This window comes from Staurois parvus, unplaced genomic scaffold (assembly GCF_062004578.1).
Source record: "Staurois parvus isolate SC_StPar_1 unplaced genomic scaffold, SC_StPar_1.0 ptg000562l, whole genome shotgun sequence".
Taxonomy (NCBI): domain Eukaryota; kingdom Metazoa; phylum Chordata; class Amphibia; order Anura; family Ranidae; genus Staurois; species Staurois parvus.
In genome coordinates, this window is record NW_028318358.1 from 3,949,300 (window position 1) to 3,962,368 (window position 13,069).

Below are 13,069 nucleotides of genomic sequence, written 5' to 3' on the forward strand. Positions count from 1 at the left end.
TCATATTCTTGATATGTGCCTGCTGTACCACATACTTGTATTGAAAAGTATCCTGTTCTCCTTGTATTATTTCCTTTGTGTGAAATCCCTGGTGTTCCTGCCAGTCCCTCTGCTTTCCTAATAAAAACTGACCACGCTAAGCAGGCAAATACACAATGGTCAGTTCTCTAGCTATGCTGGCAACTCAGTGTGCGCTCCTCCAATGATAAGATGTATCCAGACACACCCCACCTGCACAGCCATTCACTGGGAAGATCAGTATGCTGCTGTTTCTCCTCCCCAAGCTCTCACGCAGCTGAAAACTGAGGGAATGTGATCACTTACAAAAAAAAAAAGGAAAAGGGTATTTATAATGTTTTTTTTAACTCTATACACAAGTGTTTTGCTTTTCATTTCTATTTTAAACTGAATGAGTTGTTTTACAGGGTGACGGTTTACAATCACTTTAAGTGGTATCCACTTAAAGTAAGGGTGCATTCTCTCACCTACTGTGTCTGCTGCTGGTTCCATGTGATCGCTGTGACCAATCACAGCAGATCACATGACAGTTATACACAGTGGATGGCTTTCATTGATGCCATCCATTGTGTACTGAGTTGACCTCTGTGATTGGTTACAGTGATCACATGGTAAAGACAGGGCCAATCACAGTCCACAATACTAAACACTGAATTAATCAATTTAATTCAGTAAAAATGAGTGCTTATACCAGTGAAATTCACTGGTATAAGCAATAATATGTACAAAAAAAAAATCCTAATCACTTCTCCAGAGTAGTACAATGTTAATATTGTAACATTATATTGCTCTGGTTACAGTGTGCTAAAAAAAATAGCAAAAGAAATGTAAAAAAAAGAAAAAGAAGTTACAAAAAATTAAAAAATATATATAAATGTTTCTTCCCACATACTGTCACCAGTCAGTGCCCCTGATCACCACCACACCAGTTATATGATGATACTGTACTGCACTGGTGATAGTATGTAATAAAAATAAGAAAATATTTGTTTTGAATTTCTTCATTTTCTTAGCCTATTATTTAAAGTAAAATGCCTGTGAAGGTTCTCATTCTTCCAGGTAATGGTATAGTGAGTAGCAGTTAGCCACATTCATCTGGACTTTTTGTGCAAGTTTGAAAATGTTTTGTAGCTTATCCAAACTATGTCTTCAGTTCTAATGTGTCAGGAAGATACCCCAGCACTTGCATTCACACTTTAAGACAACTTTATCCAGGCACCATGGAACCTGTAGATGCTGATTGTCCAAAGACAGGATGGTGCTATTGTATGTGTCGGGAAGAATTCATACGTGTTAGTTTTGTGATTCAGATATGCTTTCCAGAAAGCACAGCCAGCCTCTTGACCTCCACTTCAGTGGTGGCATCACTCATGTTTACCCTTCTCCTGCAGAACATATGTCCTGTAACAAAGCCTGATTGGTTTCTACCTATGCCTCTCGCTGATGGCGCACCTGCAGTAAAGTGGTGTGAACAGTACCATAGAATTTCAAGGGAATTATTATATTGCGTTTTTCTTGTGTTCTTAGCAAGGTAAAAGCACAGCAAAAACACATCAGTGTGAAAGGGCCCTAATGGCTTTTAAAGTGTTGCCTATGGAGATTTTTGGGTACCATAGTTTTTCACGAAATCACAAGCACATGCAATTTTAAAACTTGCCATGTTTGATATCTGTTTACCTGATGAAACTTCCTCTTTTATATTTTACCTAAACAATCGGTTACTATATTGTGTTTGCATGCACTAACATTCATTTTATTATATTTTTTCAATGAAAATAAGCATTTGATAAACAGTTGCGCAAATATCGTGAAACATAACAAAAAGAAAATTGCAACAGCTTATCATATAGGGCCTCTGTTTTTAGAAAAAATATATAATGTTCTTGGGGGTTTAGGTCATTTCATGGCCAAAAATGCACATTTTCACGTGTACAAAAAAATGAAAATATTTCCTCTAGTGCAGAAGTGGTAACCACTTGCCGACCGAAGGCTGTCATGTGATGTCTTCGGTTAGCAGTGGTTATATCGGGATGATGACTGCAGCTATAGGTATCATCCCGGTATCAGAATGTCCAGCCGGCTTTCCTGTGATTTAAGTGGATGAACAGCCACTTCACTACTGCCTCCAATGCCTCCCTCTTCTGCTGCCGCCTTTCCTGGGCTCTCTCCTCCAGTTGCGGAGCCTGGGAGTGCTGCGGCCAACGGTGATGGCTGCAGAGCACAGAGAGAGAGGAACTCAAGTTGATCCACCCTCTCTGTGACCCTGGAAACAACAAGGATTTTGTCACTTCCGGTTGTACCTTTCTGTTTACCTGGCCGTTAGAGGAAAGCAGGCGATCAGACCAGTTGGAGGCCACAGGATTGATTTGGGGTCTAACAGACCCCAGATCTCTCCTTAAAGATGTCACGGCCCATGCTGTCACAAGGGATGTTGTTCATCCCTTGTGCTAAAAATAACGTTAATACAAAAAAAAAAATAAAAGTGTAAAATACATTTTTTAAATTTGCCCCATGCGCAAATGCGAACGCATGCGTAAGTCTTGCCCACATATGTAAACACTGATTGCATCACACATGTGAGGTATCATCGTGAATGTGAGAGCAAGAGCAATAATTCTAGTGCCAAACCTCCTATGTAACTCTAAACTGATAACCTGTAAAAAATTTAAAAAGCGTCGCCTATGGAGAATTTTAAGTATCGTAGTTTGCCACCATTGCATAAGCAATTTTAAAGCGTGACATGTTAGGTATCTATTAACTAGTTGCCGACCGCAGATAGCCAAATGACGACTGCACTGTGGCTGGCCAGTTCTGGGAGGGCATCATATGACGTCCTCCCAGAATGCGCTCTTCTGCGCGCCCCCGGGGCGCGCACCTGGTGATCTCTGTGATCGATGTGTCCTACGGACACAGCTGATCACGTGATGTGGTAAAAGGTCAATCACAGCGGCCTTTTACCACATGATCAGCCGTGTCCAATGACACGCTGATCACCGGGAAATGCAATTGCCAGTTCTCGACTGCACTTTTCATACGCTGTCAGATCGTGAGGAAAGTACTGCCAAGAACCAGCAGTTGTCAGAGCAGAGATCAGCACCGATCAACAGGGCACTGATGATCAGTGCCCTGATGATCGGAGCCCATCAGTGCCACTCACCACTGCCCACAAGTGCACAGCAGTGCCAACCCATCTGTGTCCAGCGATGCCACCCACCTGTGCCCAGCAGTGCTGCCCACCTGTGCCCAGCAGTGCCACCCACCTGTGCCCAGCAGTGCCTATCAGTGCAGCCCAACAGTGCCGCCAGTCAGTGCTGCCCAGCAGTGCGACCAGTCAGTGCCCAGCAGTTGTGCCAATCAGTGCCGCCTATCAGTACCCATCATCAGTGCCACCTATTAGTGCTGCCTATCCGTGCCACCTCATTAGTGCTGCCTAACAGTGCCAATCAGTGCCACCTATCAGTGCTGCCTATCAGTGCCGCCTATCAGTTCCCATCAGTGCAGCTTATCAGTACCGCCTATCAGTGCCCATCAGTGCTGCCTCATCAACGCACATCAGCGAAGGAGAAAAATTACCCGTTTGCAAAATTTTATAATAGAAACAAGGAAACTTTTTTTTTTCAAATATTTTGCTCTTTTTTTGTTTATAGCACAAAAAGTAAAACACCCAGTGGCAAGTAAATACCACCAAAAGAAAGCTCTATTTGTGAGAAAAAAATTATAAAAATTGCATATGGGTATAATGTTGCATGACCGCGCAATTGTCAAAGTGCAACAGAGCTGAAAGCTGAAAATTGGCCTGGGCAGGAATGGGGTATAAGTGCCCGATAGGCAAGTGGTTAATTCAGTGTAATTTCATCTTTTGCATTTTTCCAAAAAATTGGGTATTATATTGTGTTTGTGTGCAATAAAATTCATTAAAGTGTATTTTTCCCTAAAAAATTTGAAAAACCACAAGGTGTGCAAAATCATATATGTATATATATATATATATATATATATATATATATATGTGTGATTTGCAGTTCCGGGTAGGGGGCAGGAGCACCCCTACCTGCACTGCCATTTGAGGCCTCAGCTGTCAATCACACCCAGTGATCGCCGAGTATCTCCGATGGGGGAGAGACCTGTGTATAAACAACACAGATGTCTCCCCTGTATGCTCCTGCAGCTGCTTTGCATGGCTCTGCATAGCAGAGCCATACAAAGCAGTGTGCTTACAGTGAAACACAGCACACAGCCTCATAGTAAAACAGCACACAGTTAACCCTTTGATTGTCCCACATGTTAACCCCTTCCTGCCCAGTGCCATTAGTACAGTGTGTGCTTTTTATTAGCACTGATAACTGTATTGGTGTCACTGGGGATGTCAGTGACACCCAGTCAGTTCACTCCAGTGTCAGACTGCCTGTCACAGTCCCGCGATAAGTCTTTGATCGCAGCCATTACTAGTTGAAAGAAAAAATTCCAGTATATATACCGCCATTTGTGAACACTTTAACTTTCATGTAAGCCAACTAATTTACACATATTGGGATTTTTTTCTAGCAAAGACATGTAGCAGAATACATTTTGGCCTAAATTTATGATGAAATTAGATTTTTTTAATTTTTTTACTGGACATATTTCATAGCAAAAAGTCAAAAATCGTTTTTTTCAAAACTGTCAGTCTTTTTTTGCTTATAAATACCACCAAAAGAAAGCTCTATTTGTGGGAAAAAAAGGACGTAAATTTCATTTGGGTGCAGTGTTGCATGACTGCGCAATTGTCAGTTAATGTAACAAAGCGCCGTATCGCAAAAAAAATATGGCCTGGTCAGGAAGGGGGGTAAATCTCTGGAGGGCAAGTGGTTAATGCAAGGAAAGGCAGTAAGTTAGCTTAATTACTATCTTAATCAACTACAGAACCTGTATCCTTAATATGTGTTCAGTTTTAAAGGGGTAAGGTGGTAACCCATAGATAGATAGATAGATAGATAGATAGATAGATAGATAGATAGATAGATAGATAGATAGATAAGATAGATAAGATAGATAAGATAGATAGGATAGATAGGATGGATGGATGGATGGATAGATGGATAGATGGATAGATAGATAGATAAGATAGATAGGATAGATAGGATAGATGGATGGATGGATGGATGGATGGATAGATAGGATAGATGGATAGATGGATAGATAGATAGATGGATAGATGGATAGATGGATAGATAGATAGATAAGATAGATAGATAAGATAGATGGATAGATATAAAAATTTAGATTTCTACATGTAGGAAATTGAAGGGAATAGCATGTGGCAGCCCTCAGTACGAATACAGTGGTGCTAGGACGACATCTAGTGGTAGATTTTGATTATGACAGTACGTCGTAAACTTTCCACTCAGATGCTAGGCCGGTGTGGACAGGGGGGACGGGTTGACGGGGTAATAACGGCACAGCACTGGCCGGCTACTGTGAGAATTACGGTAACACTCGGAAAGCCAATTAAAGTAACAAGCTCCGGGTGGAGACTATATGTAGAGGAATTGGCAGGTCAACAGTCTACTCCTCTCTCTTTCTATAGCTGCCCAGGGATTCGGTTCCTCCGACGTACACGGTGAGGACGCCTCCGGTCCGGTTCTGTGTAATGTGGCGGGTGAACGGCCGGGGAGGCGGCGCAGGATGCAGTTCCTTGTGTTCTCCTATCACAAGGCGGTGTGGCCTCTATCGTCTGTCCAATATCTGTATGCTTTCCTCTGATATAGTTCCCATGGTTTGTGAGTGTGTGTGGTGCTGGTCATCTCAAGTTCAGTGTTCTGTAATTCCCATGTCAGCCACCAGGGGAGCTCAGGTCAGCGGGAGGCTCCTCGTGTTCGCTGATGTGTCACATGACCCCGTTGCTGGACTAGTAACTGCAGTGGTAGCTGAGCTCCAGTGACGGAGACGTGTACTGGGGAGGGGCATAGTTTTTGGCCTTTGTGGTCAAAGAAAAGTATGCTGGTCTGTGCGTTGCGCACATGCAGGGGCGGACTGACAACTCATGGGGCCCCTGGGCAATAGGGGATCATGGGGCCCTTGTGTCCTTGCCCAAACTCAAAAAAGCTTATGAAAAAAGCTATCAGGGGCATCTCATGGGGCCCCCTACTGACCCCGGGCCCTTGGGCAGTGCCTGAGTTTCCAAATGGTCAGTCTGCCAATGCGCACATGTGATCCCTGTCTATGTGAGATGTACCCCTGACCCCTTGAATTAAGCCACACCCACTGAGGTGGTGGGTTGCTGACTAACCTCTCTTATGAAGAGGAACTTTTGCATTTATAAAAGCGAATACAAATACTGAAGTCTTATTCCACCGCTTAAAGTGGACCTTTGGCCTCTTCCACAACTTCCTTCCACTCTCTCCATGCCTTATATCTTGTATGTGTTTTTTGTCCCTTTGCACATAAACCTTAGGTGTATGATGCATACACTGCCCACTGTGCCTCCTGAGATCTGTATGTTACACCTCCCAAGAGGCATAGCCTTCCATAGAGGAAAGGAAGGGGGGGTGGCCTATCAGCATGTCGTCAGGGCACCCACCTGTTGAACTAGAAAGAGCTGGTGGGCCTATTGAAGATGTCAAAAAGATGTTGGCATGGGACAGAGGTGTGGTCGGTCATGAGGATCTCAGGGGGACAATGTTGGATCCACTGGCTGGGTGAGTATCTAAAATGTGCAGCTACCACCGAAAGATGAGGCGGGGGTGAAAGAGGCAAGGGGGGGTCGGCCAGAGGTTTGCGTTAAGCGCCGGAAGGTTGTACCCCCCCCCCCCCCCCCCCCCTTCATGACCACAGCATTTTATTTGGCATTACACCACTTTAACTGGCAGCTGTGAAATCATGTAACACTGTACACAAACCTATGTTTGTTTTTTTTATATTTGATCACCACTTTTTTTTATATACATGAGAAGAACATTTTGAGACTATATTTTCCTTTGTTATAAACCCAATCCAATAAATCAAAAATATATATATATATAATTTTTTTTTTTAGGTTAGGCTAGAATGTATTCTGCTACATATCTTTGGTTAAAAATAGAAATCTTTAAGTGTATATTGGTTTGTGTGAAAGTTATAGCTTCTACAAACTATGGTGTGTGTGTGTGTGACTTTGGCACTATACTGGTAATGATCACTGACTTATAGAGGGACTGATACTGTGGTGGGCAATCTGGTGTTAGCTAACGTTGGCTGGGAGGGTCAGTGACTTCAATAGAGACCCTAATACAGTGATCAGTGCTAATACTGTATAAAGGGGTTAACATCTAGGGACAAGCAAAGGGTTACTACTTACTAACGATGTGGCTGCTCAGTGTACAGAGCCCTGTTAGTAAACAGAGCTCTGTTCTGTTTTTTGCTAAGCTGATCAGCAGGTCCAGGCCATCAATCATTGTCTGGGACCTGCTGCCCATCTTGTGCTGTACCAAATCCCATCATAGATCGGATAGTGGGTGTGCGCCCCCCCCCCATACCTGGAAATGCTGGCTGACAGGGCTGCCTGTCTGCAGTATAACTACAGTGGGCAGTGCTAAAGTGGTTAATATACAGACTTACTAGCCCAGGGATCCAGTGCTGTCATAACCCAGGCTGTTTTTTCACTGGTCTTTGGGTCACGTGTCACCATCTTGATTGGGAAGCAGGCTGTGACTTCTTGCTGGCTCCCCACTGCGCACGTATGAGATGTGCTGTGCTTTCTCAATGATCCCGCAGTCTCCTGGGACATGACATGTATTAGAAGGTTGCGAGGGTTATTATACTACAGGATTTATACAGCACCACCAGTTTAAGAAGTTCTTAACCATATACAGGGGGACAGTACAATTACAATACAGAAGGACCAGGAGGTAAGGTGGGGGAAGGACTTCCATTCTTCTCCCCTAGCCAAACATAGTGGAAGTAGGTACCTGTCAAAAACTTGTACCCACTCACAGAAAAATTATAAACTTCCACTAATGGCAGAGGTAAGATGAGTGGAACTTTATTATAGAAATCTGAAATATTTAACAAAAAAACTTTGCTACCAAAATTAGTGTTGTAAAGTGCCCCCAGCATTACTCCTGTTCTTGCCCAAGCTCTCACTTCCTTATTGAGAATTCTCCCCCTCAGTCTCAAACTGGCATTTTCTGCAATTTAAAATATGTGCATTTCCAGCCTTGATTGTACAGCATGTCTTGGCTCAGCTATAGAGGAAGGCTAGCTGCAGAGTGCTAAGGGAGACGAAGCGAAGATCAAGGGATAAGAACTGCTCATAAGCTTAATTCTTTTGTCTACCCTGCAGTATACTGTAGTTTGTCCTCACCTCTCCTGCTTTTATTTTCTTTCCTTAGTCTGTCCTTATTCACCAGTCTTGTGTCCTTTCTGTTGCTTCCTCCTCCTCCTCTCCCCTCTCCCCTCAGCAGCATTAAATCTTGAGGCTTTCAGTAGTTTGGCCTCTAGTGACTCACGTACAGCTTTCTATTCTCAGCACAGTGCTGAAAATATAGCAAGCAAGGCTGCACATAGCAGGGTGAGACAATGCAATACTGGATTTTAAACATTAGTCTCATAGGTTTAACCACTTGCTAACAGCGCTACAGCTGCATGGCTGCTACAGTGCAGTTGTCTAGTTATGGGAGGGTGTAATGTGTCTTCCCAGAAAGCACCTAGCGATGCACACCTGGTGCTCTCCATGATAGTTGTGTCCTATGGACACAGTTGATCATGTGATGAGGTAAAAAGCTAATCAGTGGCTTTTTACCACATGATCATCTGTGTCCAATGACAGATCAGAGTAAATAGTTGTCGGTTATCAGCAGCACTTTCCTCACGCTGTCCCAGCGTGAGGAAAGTATTGCCAATAACCGGCAGCAGTCAGAGAAGATTAGCACTGACGGGTGGACTGACAACTCATAGGGCCCCTGGGCAGTAGGGGATCATGAGGCCCCTGTGTCCTTGCCCAAACTCAAAAAAGCCTATGAAGGGTACCAGGGGCATCTCATGGGGCCCCCTACTGACCTGGGCCCTTGGGCAGTGCCTGAGTTTCCAAATGGTCAGTCCTCCCCTGGGCACTGGTGACCAGTACTGCATATCAGTACCTCCTTATCAGTGCAGCCTCATCAACGCACATCAGTGAAGGAGAAAAGTTACCAGTTTGCAAAATTTTATAAAAGGAACAAACTTTTTTTCAGATTTCTTTTTTTCTTTTTTTGTTTAAAGTGCAAAAAATAAAACATCCAGTGACTATTAAATACCACCAAAGAAAGCTGTGTGACAGATCCATTTCATATGGATAGTGTTGCATTACCGCACAATTGTCATTCAGAGTGCGACAGCACTGAAAGCTGAAAATCGCCCTGGGCAGGGAGGGGGTAAAAGTGCCCATTAGGCAAGTGGTTAATGTTTTACATGGCTATACCTGAAGTAATTTGTTGTCTAACGTTCCACTTTAAGGCTTGGTTCACACTATTGCAGGCCGCGTGACCCATGTTTCCCGCAGAAAAAAGTTTTTGCACCTTTTTAAAATGTGGCCGCAAGGAAACTGCATGATCTTTTCTCATGTGATTTCCCTGTGGTTCCCCTACCTGCAAACACACTAGGCTGAGATGCATGAAGGTACCATTTGGAATGAATAGCAGCCCTGCAAGTTTCATAAGAGCAGTACAATTTGACTGCACGTGGTTGCAAGTGCGGGAACAGGTGCATTTCCTGCATCCACAAGTGGGCAAGTGTAAGCCTAGGAAGTGCCACAGTAACTCCTTTCTACCCAACCTGAGCATCTTTAACTAGGCGATTATGCCAAGGAGGTGGGAAGGTCTGCCTGATCATGTGACTATTGTGATTGGCTGTCAGTGGTCACTTGATCATGAGCTGGTCCCGTCAGCTTCCAATCATTACTACAGACCAGGAGCTGTCTGATAGTTCTGTCTGTGCTGGAAGCTTGCGGTGAGTACTCTTCAGTACAGAAACCTGTACTGCCCATGGACACATACATGCAGCATTTGGGTGTTAAAGGTCACCCTATTTGCTGCTGCACATATGTGTTAAACAATCTTGGCAACACCCCTGCATGTTTCATCCTCTGTCGGCTATTCCCAACTCTACATGATTTGGAGTCTAGTAACCCATACATTAACAGGAACACAATGCATAAAATGTTACAATGTATTCAATACATTGTATAATTGTGAGACATTGTAATCTGTCTCCCACAAGTAGAGGGATATATTTTTTTTGGCTACTTCATAGCTACTGAATGGACAGTTCATACTTTCAGTAGTATGTGTAACTCAAGGGTGCATTCTGTTAATGGGCACCAGGCTCCACCAGTCTGATATTTCCATTGGGTCTGGTATGGATTTTAACCACTTGCCCACTATAAGATTTTTTCCCCCCTTCCTGACCAGGCCATTTTTTTTTTTTGCAATACGGTGCTGCATTACTTTAAACTTCATAACTACAAATTAAATGCATTCCTTTCTATTTCCCCACAAATAGAGCTTGCTTTCAGTGGTGTTTGATAATCTCTGCAGTTTTCAATTGGTTTTTTGTGTTTTCTATAAAAACAATTTTGACAAGAGAAATATTTTACTTATTGCTATAAAACATAGCCAGTAAAATTTTAATCAAATTTAGGCCAAAATGTATTCTGCTACATGTCTCCACTTAAAAAAATAAATAAAATAAAAAATAAATCCCAATGTCAATTGGTTTATGTGAAAGTTATAGCATCTACAAATGGCAGTATATATACAACGTTGATTTTTTTGGGTTTTTTTTCTACTCGTAATGGTGGAGATCAATGACTTATAGCGGGACTGCAGTGGGCATTCTGACACTGCCACTGACATCCCCAGTGACACTAACAGTGATCAGTGCTAATAATGAGCACTGACACCATGCAGGAAGGGGTTAATATCTGGGACAATCAAAGGGTTAACTGTGCTGTTTTACTATGTATGCTGTGATTTACTGTGTAAGCATGCTGCTTTGTATTGCTCTGCTATGCAGAGCAAAGTGGCATGCTGGAACTGACAGGGAAGAGATCTGTATTTACATATAGACCTCTCCCCCGTCAGTGTTTCAGCAATTGCCAGATGCTGGCAGGGAATCTCTAGCTGGGTAGGGGGCACACACATGCCCCCCACCTAGAACTTCAAAATCTCATGTGTGATTTTGCTCAGCCCTACAGCATTTGTGCTGTAGGGTGGCAGGGAATCGGTTAAGGGGGACCTCATGCAGAAATCAAGGGGGGGGGGGGGGAGAGTAGCATTATGTCCTCCCAAAAATCCACACCAGACCTTTTCATACAAGGAATGGGGGAGTGGGCTTATGCCCTGCCCTCTCCCCCAACCATATTTGGTACATGCCCTCAACATGGGGAGTACATTTCCAGGGGGAAGCCCCTTGCAAAGCATCTTGTCGTCATGCTGAGGACAAGGGCCTCTTTCCCCCTGGTGGTTGTGGGCATCTGCAAATGGGGGGGGGGGGGGGGAGAATCAGAATCTGAAAGCCCTCTTCAACAGTAAAAGAACCCCCCCTTTCCAGAAGCCAGCTTCATGTGAAAGAGAGGAACATATACCCTCACTTTTTCACAAAAAATGCAAACCGTAACAAACTGACTTTCCTAAAGTCTCATGGTATAAATAGCCAATCATGTTATCCCACAATGCAAATCACACCAGTCTGAGACTTTTTTTTTTTTTTTTCACAACCATTAACACAATCCTCTCCTGAACGCCTGCCTGCGAATCATAACAAAGTACAAAGGGTCGGTACCTCAGTTGATGAGTCGGTAAACATCTGAAAACATAAATTTGGTTCTTGTGAATATTACACCACCTTTATTCTGTTTGCAAGTGTTCTCTTAAAGTGACTTAGCTTGGGTTCTCATTTGTGTGACCCATGTTCTGCGGATAGGGTAACCCATTTATTTCAATAGGCTGCCTTACCCACAAATGTGCTGCACAGAACCATATGGTGCTGTAGCACCATGTGGTTTTGTGTGAACAAAAACACAGGTATTTTGCTGATGCATGAGGGTGCTATTTAGAATTTGGGAGCATGTATTCCCTGTGGGTTGGGAATGCATACAGTTTTCTGTGTGCCTGATCTGCACAAGCATGAACCTTAGTTTGTCAACTGCTTGGTATGCCACTGCTTAGTTTTCCTCTCCCTTACTATTGCATGGATAGCAAAAAGCTTGGGGGTTTTACACCTTCCCTAAGGTAGGCAGATATTTTGGCTTCATAGAGTTAAGTAATTCTAAGGTACACTTGCCTTGACAGTTCTGTGATTTTTTTTTTTTTTTTTTTTTTTTCCCCCCCATTTTCTGCTCAAAGTTGTGGCACAACCATGGTCTGTACTGCCACTCTTATATAGTGTTTGAAATAAGGGTAAGTTTAACACTCGGTTACAAAGTTCACTAATTTTGACCTTCATCCCTGAAGTCTTTTAGCCAAATGGATTCAGAAGATCTCCTCCAGTGCCCATATGACAAAAGCCACATGATTCGCCCTAGCCGCTTTCCATTCCATATTGTAAAGTGCAAAGTGGTGAGTGTCTAACTTTCTGCTCTTCATGTAAAAGTAGATTACAACAGAATGTGTTGTCTAGTGGTGGACAGAGCTTGCATTCCACTTTTTTTTTTTTTAAATAACTAAAAACATAAATGTATTTTATTGGGATTTCATGTGATAGACCAACAAAAGTGGCACATAATTGTGAAGGACAGAAAATGATAAATGGGTTTAAATTTTTGACAAATGAATATCTGAAGTGTGCTGTGCATTTGTGTTCAGCCCTCTTTACTCTGATACCACTGGTTAAAATCTAGTGGAACCAATTGCCTTTAGAAGTCGCCCAAATTTAATCAGTATAAATTCAGCTGTTTTGTGAAGCCCTCAGGTTTGTGAACAAACAGCATCATGAAGGCCAAGGAAAACACCACAGGTCAGGGCTAAAGTTGTGGATAAATTTAAAGCATGGTTGGGTAAAAAAAAAAACATTCCAAGCTTTGAACATCTCATGAAGCACTGTTCCATCCATCCAAAAA

General features: G+C 43.0%; 1 protein-coding gene across 1 annotated transcript in view; it reads left to right on the plus strand.

Annotated features, from left to right (window-relative positions):
• The first annotated feature begins 5,494 nt into the window (after positions 1 to 5,494).
• LOC149450770 (uncharacterized) overlaps positions 5,495 to 13,069 on the plus strand; it is a 50,817-nt gene continuing 43,242 nt past the window's right edge. Inside the window, exons 1-2 of the mRNA XM_089691350.1 lie at positions 5,495 to 5,617; positions 12,465 to 12,569. Of these exons, the coding sequence (XP_089547476.1) occupies positions 12,477 to 12,569 (93 nt within the window). The 5' untranslated portion in view covers positions 5,495 to 5,617; positions 12,465 to 12,476. The remainder of the gene's footprint in view (positions 5,618 to 12,464; positions 12,570 to 13,069) is intronic.